This window comes from Poecilia reticulata, linkage group LG8 (genome assembly GCF_000633615.1).
Source record: "Poecilia reticulata strain Guanapo linkage group LG8, Guppy_female_1.0+MT, whole genome shotgun sequence".
Lineage (NCBI taxonomy): Eukaryota > Metazoa > Chordata > Actinopteri > Cyprinodontiformes > Poeciliidae > Poecilia > Poecilia reticulata.
Window position 1 is genome coordinate 20,471,356 of NC_024338.1, and position 10,406 is coordinate 20,481,761.

The 10,406-nt window shown below is 40.1% G+C and overlaps 1 protein-coding gene across 1 annotated transcript in view; it reads right to left on the reverse strand.

The window, feature by feature from the left end:
- The window catches only part of gsg1l (gsg1-like), an 18,128-nt gene extending 8,198 nt beyond the window's left edge, over nt 1-9,930 (reverse strand). Inside the window, exons 1-3 of the mRNA XM_008416554.2 lie at nt 9,406-9,930; nt 3,486-3,533; nt 736-888 (exon numbers count right to left, since the gene is read on the reverse strand). Coding sequence (XP_008414776.1) covers nt 736-888; nt 3,486-3,533; nt 9,406-9,694 — 490 coding nt within the window. The 5' untranslated portion in view covers nt 9,695-9,930. The remainder of the gene's footprint in view (nt 1-735; nt 889-3,485; nt 3,534-9,405) is intronic.
- Between the last annotated feature and the right edge of the window lie 476 nt (nt 9,931-10,406).

Here is a 10,406-nt window from a genome sequence, read left to right on the forward strand (position 1 = left end):
AATGCTGGACCTCTGCCTCACTCCTCCAGCCATGAAGAAGAAATGCTGGACCTCTGCCTCACTCCTCCAGCCATGAAGAAGAAATGCTGGACCTCCTAGAAATGCTTGAATTTTATGTTTCAATGAAAATTTTTCACATCTGAACTACATGATGAAATGTTAAAAACTTCCTCAGACACTAATGCTCTAAACACACTACTGGTTTAAAACCAGTTTATGTGGAAAACGAATGTTTCTGACTATCTTATAGAAAATAATAAGCAATTGAAAGCAGTAAAATAATTGCATTTGTTCATCAAATAGATAATTAGCTGAATATTAATTTTGAATACATGGAATAGGAGAATAGATGTGATGTGACTCAGATGCTTTAACTTTTCATTATTTTTTACCTGCTGAATGATAAAATAAATGTTCGACATTTTAATGTCTTTCATAGAGTAATCTGTTTAAATTAAAAGGTTATTGCATATTTGCCTAATATTTTTAAAGTTACATTCAAACTTGTTCATGTTGATGTTTTCTATTTTCTGGTCCTAAAGCTGTTCAGTCTTTTCTGAGGAACAAAAGCAGGACAGAGTCACACTATTGGTGAAACATTTAATTAATGCTTCTGTCTCGACTTAAATGAGATTCTAGATGTGAATATCTCAACTTCAAAAGTATTTTCAGGATTTAGTGATGAAACAAGCTGAAGCAGTAAAATCCCTCTGAGTGGATTTATCCTTTTCTTACCGGACAGTACGGTGAAGACGGCGGCGAAGGCATTGAGTTTGAGTCCGTCGATGACGTTGCTGGAGTGGAAAAGCTCCAGACACATGAGGCTGAAGCCGACCACCAGCAGCAGGATGTACAGCACCTCCGAAACCACCGACAGCCACAGCACACCTGGAAGACAGCAGCTGCTCACAGTTATGGAGCTCTGCAGATGTGGGAACGCTGCTGGAGGCGTTTCCTGCTTACAGCTTCACTGTTTTTAATGACATCAGTTACGAGGATTTTAATTTAAGTATTCTTGGACTTTGAACTTGAAGAACCAAGAGGAAACCCCTCCAGTATTTAACACAATCAGCTTCTCCCACATGTAAACAACATTAATCAGCAACACATTCAAACTTGTAATTTACCCTGCTACATTATTCGAAGGATTCCCCAATCAGGACTATTCAGAGGAAGTCATTTTGCTGAATTTTGTATCCGTTTCAAAAACTGCAGAAACTTTTCATTCCTGACAGAGCATGCAGGGTGTCACCCCTCTGGGGGCGGACGCCGTGTCGGGTTTCCCTCCTCTGTCGTCCTGAATATGTATCAGCAGACAGTCAATAAAACATGTTGCAGGGACTCGGCTGATAACAGGAAGGCAGCAGCTCATCAGACCGAGTCGCAACACGAGCGGATATAATTACTGACTTTAATTACGGCGTGTGCACGCGCTTGTTTGTGTCAGCGGCGCGTGACGTCTGTGGTTCCTGAGTGTGAAGCTTGTTTTTTTGTTTTTTTTCAGGGCTCCTCTATAGATTTCCAAAACAAGAATGGACATTTAATTAAATTTAGACCCTGAGGGCGGCTCACAACGCAGGATCCCTATTAATTAATTCACAGCAGGATTTTGATCAAACACTGAATAACTCACACAAACTGAGTTACTTTGGGGAAGCATTATGTTTAATGCAGACTCACTACGTTGTACATGATTATTTAATTTAAAAGGTATTTAAATTTAAAGATGTGTTAAATGTTTTCAGGATGTTTTCCCGCCTGCCAGTCCGTAGCAATTATAGCAACATTAGTTACATTTTTCAACCGCTGTGGTTTTCTTTCACACTGCACTGAGTCAAACCAACCAAACCTTTCGAGGATCCTGTTCCCCTCCTCGCCTGTGGGGGCGCTGTACCAAGAACCACTGACGGAAACACCGAGTGCAACTTCCTTCTTCACAAAAAGGATTTTGGTGATCGATTTCACTTTTGTCTGTGGTTAAAGAACAAGAACGCAAGGCTTAAATCTTCTGCCGCTAAAATCTGACGCCTCCATTTTTGTTTCCATTTCATGGAGAAGGAAGTTCCCCTTGGTGTCTTCAGAGGTTTTTGTGTCGTTTCTGTGAGGATGTGAAATTTTCTGTTTGTTTTCTAGTCATTTTAGTTCCTGTGTCTTGTCTTCCCTTTGATTGATCCCAGCTGTGTCCTGTTTCCCTGATTACTCCCACATGTGTCCGTGTTTCTTCGTCGGGTCCTTGTAATAGTCGCTTGTCGTCGTTACCTCACTCCAGTGCTAACAGTGTTGAACTCCTTGTCTCCTCATTCACCTGTGCTGCCTGGTTTTCTGTGAGTTCGTCGATTAAATCATTTTTTCACACCACTACCTGGGTCCTCCGCATTCATCCTCACCTCAACTACCGCAAAACGAGACCGTTTCCTCCAGTGGTTCTTGTTGCAGCGCCCCCACAGGCCAGGAGGGGAACAGGTTGCTCAGAGGGTTTGGTTGCTTTGACTCGGCGCAGAGAGAAAGAACCACAGCAGCTGGAGATGGTGCAGATGATGAAGTTTGATCCCCAATCGAAACGAGTCTACCAGACTATCAGGTGGGAAAACACCCTTAGTGTGTCGGGGGAAACGAACTCTGGTCTGTTTAAAGTGGACCAAATGTGTCAGGTGTGAATACACCCCCAGGTTCGTAGTTAAAGCAGAGTTCACTGTTTTGGAAGCTCAATCGAACTCTTGTCCGCCTACAAACTCACCAAGCAGCATTTTGGCTTCAAAAGATGAAAGAAGAAGAAGAAGGTTGTCCGGATAATCCCATCATCGCTGCTGCTCTGGTTTTAACAGATGAAACATCTGAGAACTTTTATTATTAACAAGCAGCTCAGTGTGAAGCTAAAGGCACCAAAAATATTCTGTTTCTTCTGAATGCTCAGATATTCCTCTCATCAGCTCCAGGATATAAACACCAGCAGGAATCTAGTCCGGCAGAAAACCGATCAGGTGGGATTGGGAACATCCTGATCATCTCAAAGCTTCAGGCTCCAATAACTTCGATAAATCAACCAAAGATAATCGCCATTGATCAGTGAGCACATCTCAGTTTCCTCTACCTGCTTGGTGAACTTGGGAGCCCCCTGGTGGTGAGGGTCCTAATCAGCTGTTTAACATGCATATGCCTTGGGCCGGCCCTGCTGTGCTCTATTTTAGCAAATGCATCGTCAACATCTCCTTCAAAGGTTCTGCGTCTGTTATAAACTCACTTTAGGAAGTTTTTAGTCATTTCCTCTCAGAAGATGAAGATGCATCTTTAATAAATAAATTTAAAAATCCCATTTTGGTCTCTGCAGGTTGACTCGTTTAGCTGCTCCTGATAAACACGGAGAGCCCAGAAAAGAGATGTTTTTGCTTTTTCCCCTTCTTTTCCTCGGATTTCCCTGGGCTCTGGGAACAGGTGGGCAGCAGCAGGGAGCGGCGGCGCAGACCTTAATGACCGTCATTACTCACCTCTCTCCGACGCCGGGGCCAGATCAATGAAGCTCCTGCACTTCTCACCTGAGAGGAGGCAGAGGGAGCGACGGAGGAGAGAAAAGGTGAAGAAAAAGGTGAAATGAGGCAAACAGAGCAGCGGACGAGCCAGAACGGAGGGAGGAAACGACAGGAGTTAGCAAATAGAGCTGCTACCAGTTATTAGAACATGTCAGGTTTATTAACACAGGCGGTCTAATTAGCATCTTATTAAGCTGCAGAGTCTTTTCTATCAGGGAACAACTTTATACTCGCACCTTTAATGATGGACCAATAAGGAATGTAGTGAAAAATAGTGATTTTATTCAAAACCTTGATCTTTAAAATTAGCTTCTGGCTGATGGCAGCCATACAGAAATACAGGTTTAGATTTTCTGTCCGTGACGTATCAATTACGGCTTAAATGATTAATCGGATTAACCGATTATTGGAATAAGCGTCAACTAGTTTAGTAATAGATTAACTGGAATATACAGACTTAAAAAAGCCATTTGCTGAAAAAATATATAATCCAAGTAATAATTTAAAACTGTACAAAATTATCAATATTTTGTATCTAAAATTAAAAACTTCACTTAAGGAATACTGTCATTACATTTTAATTGTTTGTATTTGTGCATTTTTAATATTGTATGAAAAGGCTTTAATCTTAGTAACTCAATAGAATAATTGATTATTAAAATTTTATTTTATTTAACCAATATAAAAAAATTGTGCATTATTATATGTGTGATGGCTCCATGCTGATCCCAAGAAAAGTTTAATATTTTCAAATATTTGAGCATTTTTTATATATTAAAACAATGCAATTCGTATGATGTTTATATGGTATATAATGTAAAACACACAATTATTACAAAATCATCCTAATTCTTTGGAGCCCCAGAACTTGGCGCCCTGGGCTACTGCCCCTCAAGCCCCGTCAGTTTATCCACAGTGTCGGGAATAACCAGCCTCCATTTTATTCACATGATGTCATCGAACTGGAAGTTGTCCATATTTGTAAAACAATCAAAGCTGAGTCTATAATAATTAGATATAAGCGACAGAAAACGGTTTCATTGCTTCCATGAAAAGCCAAATTTTCATAAAAGCTAAACTTCCTTCTGAAATCACTTCTGTTGTAAATATTGTCATTATTTACATTTGTTGAAGTAATTAATTTTTCTGCTGTGTTCAGAGCTGCAGACCTAATAACATTTCTCTCAGGTTGTTTGGAGTTTTCTCTGCTTCGTGATTCTTTCTTTCTGGCACGCTCCGCCGGCTGCAGGGAGTTCATCAGCGCTCTGGGCGACCCGGCGGGTCACAGATCAGCGGCTGCAACACGAGCCATAACTCAGCCTCTGCAGTGTCACAGACGAGAGGCAGGCCCATCCATAACCGGCCTGATTACCAACGCGCTCACAACACCGCACAGCCCAGATGAAGACACTCGAGAAAACTCAGACTGCCTCCACAGGAATAACTCAACAATAACGCTCGTTTACGACCGTAGTAACTTTACACTGTATATTTGTATTCTATGGAGCTCAATTAGGGCCATCTGGTTTGCTTTTTAGAGCCTGAAAAAAGAATTTAAACAAAATGTTTTAAAACTGAAAAAAGATTTGAAACTGAAATATAATTTTAAACTGAAAAAATGTTAAAAAAAAAAACGTTTGGAAACTGAAACATTGCAAAACTGAAAAAAATATTCAAAGTTATTTTTCAGATTCAAGGTTTTATTTTTCACTTTCAAAATTACTTTTGTAAATAATTTGTTTAAATTTTTTTTTTTCAGTTTCAGAATTTTTGTTTGTGTGTTTTGAGCAAAGTTTATGGGCACAATTTAGCTCCATATTAATACCAACTTACACAAAATGACAAATTATTATTAACCACCTGAAACATTTTATATTAGGGATAAATTCAATTAAAATGTCAGAGTAAATTATAATAGATGTTTAAATGTTGCTTTGCATCTTAAAGCTACAGATCAGTTCCTTCTTAGTTTTGCAGCGATTTGCACTGGAAACCAGACAAAAATACTTGGTAAGATTTTGTCTTTTTGCAGTGTAAAGGTGAAATTTTCAGTGTGGAATTCACTGTAAAAACTAACAGGGCTGAAGTCCAAACCATGTGCTCTGCATAGACCTGTTACTGTAATCCAAATGTAGTGGAAACCACTTTAGAAACGTATCTAAGATCTCCAGTAATTTCTTCTGAGGTTAAAAGAGCTCAAGTGGTAAAAAAAAAGATAAAATCTGATGAACGTAACGTCTGCGCTGCGTTAAAGGTGAGCAGCTCAGCGTCTGATTAAGACATGAATTTAAAATGTAATTAAAGAGTGAGCAGCTCTTCTGTGACCCGACAGGACCGACAGCACAATCAGTATTCCTGCGTACTCCTTCTCACAGCGCCGCTCTGAAATGTTAATTATTCAAAAAAGGACAGGAATATTTCCACTTATCACATTTCCAGTTCATCAGGAAGTAATGAAACTGATTCATTTCAGGCTTCAGGTGCTTCCAAACATCCTTTCTCTCAGATTCTCTTCAAAGTCCCATCATTCGTGTTTGGATGTGGCTTTGGTGGCGCCGCCTGCAGCTGCCAGCCTGTTTAATCAGCGGCTCGATGTCGTCTGGAGGTTAATTACGGCTCTGATGAGAACCGATGGTTGGGAGAAACAACAGGTAATGTACCTGAGTGTCAGTCTGAATTATTTAGTTAAAACAGAGAGCAGGACGCCTCAGTATGCAGATATAATCAGGCTAATTATACAGCAGGCTGCCAGAACTACTGGGAGTTTAACTGTTTATCACAAACTTTGGTAATTATACGCACATAAAGACGGAAGCCGCTGGCTCGGGGTTAAAGGTCGGTCATTACATTTGATTTCAGTTGGATGTTGGTTCTGCCAACCCGTTGGACCAGAACCAGCTGAACTCCCCGTGTAATGACTAATCCTCACCGTCTGCCTTAATTTAACCTTTAACCTTTAACCCCCGACGCTCATAAATAAAAACTGGAGAATCTTAAATGAAGGTTTCGTCTCATTTCTGATCTCCAGTTAAAACATGAATAAAATCACCGAATAAAAAAACGACTTTCCACAGAAACAGACAACTTGACCCGACTGCTGCTCTCACAAATTAATCTACAAATTGTCGCTTTTTTTAACCAAAAATATACAAAAAACTTAATATGAAAATAAAAACCAAATAATAACAATTAAATAAAAATATCTGACATAACATTATTTCAGGCCAGTATTTGGCTGGGAGTCGGTGTGGATCTGCAGATTTCCACTCCAGCTCTGGGGATCAGCAGTCAACAGGTCTGGGCTTTGACTAGGCCACTCCAGATCCTCTACCTCGTTGTCTCTAAACCATCACTGTAGCTTTAAGTTAATGCCTTCTGTCTGGAAAGTAAATGTTTTCTCCAAAGCCGTAGTTCCCTTTTAAACTTTCCATCACCACAGCATGATGCTGCCACCACCATGCCTCACTGGTGATCTTCTGGTCGTCGTGTCGAAGGACCAGAAGCCTCCATTTTGGTCTCTTTAATCGTCCGATCTTGTTGTATCTCTTTGTCTTGTTATGATCTTGCGATGTTGTCGGATCTTGTTGCTAAATAGCTTTGAAACTGATCCAAAGACGCGGCGGCCATTTTTACTGCCATAAACAGTCAGTAGTGTGTGACATCATGAGGGTCACCTGAGGGTCATCTGATTGCAGTTGCATTTAACTGGTAATATGAGCAAAAGAAAATTCAATGATTTCAGCAAAAATAATAAAAATTGGGCATCAAGATCTGCTGTAGACTGAGCTCAGAAAAAATGGAGAAGAAAACAAGAACTGGGTTTGTTGTCCAGGTATGAAGAACAAAATGGGAAAGGAGGAAAAAATACTTATAATTAAGAGAAAGAAAGAAAGAAGAAAAGGATCAAAAAGAAAAAGTGAAATAAAGTTGGCGCAGGGTTTTTATTGTCGAACTTTGTGTTCATTTCATGGTTTTGTTCAGCAAATATGGAAGCATTTCACTGCCAAAGCTCAGAAATCAATTCAAGAGCCGAGTCTCGTTAAAACATGAAGCCAAACTTGGTAAAATGAGACGAGTTTTATATCTTCCTATAAACAGGAAAGTTTTTCCTCACAACATTTAAATCTGATCTCATGAAAATGAAGTTTGTTGTTAATATTTAAGAGTCACATTAAAACGAGACGAGTTTTACATTTTACTATAAAGTTTCTCTTTATGACAACATCTAATTTCATAAAAAAAAGGTTTCTTGTAAAAATTAGTTTCTCATAGCAACACGTTTTGAATGAGAAACTTTAACGAGCAGAAACTCGTTAACACGAGACGAGTTTTTTATCTCAATATAAACAAGTTTCTCATTATAACATCTAAAATAAATATTATGAAGACAAAAGGTTTCCCGTTAAAATGAGTTTCTTGTTAAAACAAAAGTTTATTTCTCGTTATAATGAGAAACTTTCTGGCAGTAATGTTGAAGGTTTGATGCCCAACCTGTCAACATGAGCAAGTTTCTTGTTATAACAAGTTTAGCATCTTGTTGCAAGAGGAAACTTTCTCATTTAATGAGTCCTGCACAAAGTTTCACATTAAAACATGATTTACATCTCGCTTTAACAAGAAACTTATTACGAGTTTGCATAACAGGAAAGTTTCCCATTATAACAAGATGCAAAACTAATTACATTTCCTATAGTCATGCCTTTCTATAAGCTTTACTGACTTTATATAGGTTTTATATTGAATACAGTTATAGCTCCACTACAGCTGCTATTCTTGCAGTTTCTCTCACTCCAGCAGAAAGCTTGGAGTATCTGATTAATTTATAATAATATTCCTGTTTTGGATCTGATTAGAAGGAGATTATTCCAGGTTCTGAGGTTTTCCAGCTGCAGCTCCTCCAGAGTCACCATGGATCTCTTGCTGTCCAGGTTGTCCTGTTAGCTGGACGTCCGTGTCCCGATGCGTCTGCAGGTCCATCCTGTCTCCATGTCCACATGATGGATTTATCACAGACTTTGGATGTTATTGTAGAACCAAACCAACTTCCTCCCTGACCTGCCGCTGGGTTTCTTCGTCTTTGTTCTCTTCTGTCCAGGCAGGTGGTTCCACTGGACCTTAATTAGGATTTTCCCATTAAGATGCATAATTTTCCTTCAAAATGTGGGAAACAGATCCCTTTTAAATAGATAATATTGTAGATTATACTGTTAAAAGCGTTTTAATTTTTAATTTATTCACCAATTAGTGTACAAAACAAACATTACAGACTAACAAACAGAGGCATTGCTCTGCAAAGCAAATAACCAATTATATAAGAGAATAAATAACTACAACAACAAATGAATAAATAAATAAAATAAACAAAGATCCACTTAGGACAAAGACAAAACACAGAACTTAACAAAATGATGTCACAACAAAACATTGAATTAATTGTTCAGTATGTCAGTTACGATTATTTTCCTTTCCTCTAATATTTCTTATGATTAATCAAACAGGAGTGGATAGAGAGCAACAAAGGATAAAAAGTAAATAAACTGAAGATAACTAAAGAAGACGTTTTGTGATCTTAGTAGCTTAAAGAAAATCAAAACTTTTCCATTCAAGTCGATATTTTACCCAAACCTGCTCCTCTCTTCAGCAAAACCAGGAAAACCTGAGAGACTTTCCCAGTCAGCCTGTTTTATTAATAATAACGGAATTTATGCAGGAAATCCAGTTTAAAAAGAAAAACACCAACTCCGTTGTTGATCAACCGCCAAAAAACATAGAAGAAGAAAACACGCGCTGTTTTTGCGCGCGTAAAGACGCCAAAACGTTCCGTAAAGACTGGCCATGAGTGGCTGGAGTCTCGGGGTTCCCGCGGGGACGTACCCACCTGCTCCGTGGATGTTCTCCTCGCAGGAGTACCAGATGCCGGTGTGGAAGCGGCGGAACAGGAAGCGGTCGTCCCCGGTCTCCCAGCTGTAGTGCACCTTGCTCTGGTCCGTCTCGTTTACGCCGTAGTCGATGCAGTTGTGGCGCCGCTGCTTGCTGCAGTTGGGCTTGGGGACGCGCTGGGTGCCCTCGCACCAGTAGGTGGTGATGAAGGCGGTGGTGGAGAACAGCAGAGCCGCCAGGTTCAAACACACCGACAGCAGCGCGCGACATTTCCGCGTCGTCTTCATGGTTTCCCGCCAGAACCATGCGGGACCGTCAGAGAGGCGGCATGGCGCAGCGGCTTTACGCGCGGCTCCTTCCTGCGGGTCGGTCCTCAGCAAAATGACAGCCGTCCTCTGTCCATCTGCTCCGCTGCTGAGTCAGAGGAGGAGAAGCGAGGCTGCCAGCGGAACACCCCTCTTTCTGTCCCTCTGACGGCGGCTTGTGCGTCATCACCTGGACCGAACCGAGCTCACACCGCCAGCATCTCACCGACTAACATCTGTTTCACAAAATACACTTAGGATGCAGAATCAGAGGTGGGTGGAGAACCCAAAACTATACTCAAGTAAGAGCAGAACTACTTACTCAAGTCAAAGTAAAAGGTGTCTGTCCAAGACAACTCAAAGTCAAAAAGTATTTGGTAAAAAAGTCTACGAAAGTACTGAGTAGATGATCAAATGATCAAATTACACCATCAAACAGAAAATTGTTATTTATGTTTGATAACAATTTTCACTAAAATTGTTATTTTCTTTAGCTGAAAGACATGAAAACAGTTTGTCACTGTTAGGAAGCTGTTTATCTCTTGAAACAGATTTCCAGAACGTTAGTGGAGCTAAACACATCAGCGTGGAGCCAGGCGTACCTTCTATAGGGAAGGAAAACAAAGAGAAGATGACACCAACAGCTCCATCCAAGAAAACAGCGAGCCAGAGAAAAACCTTTAAAAATAGAAAC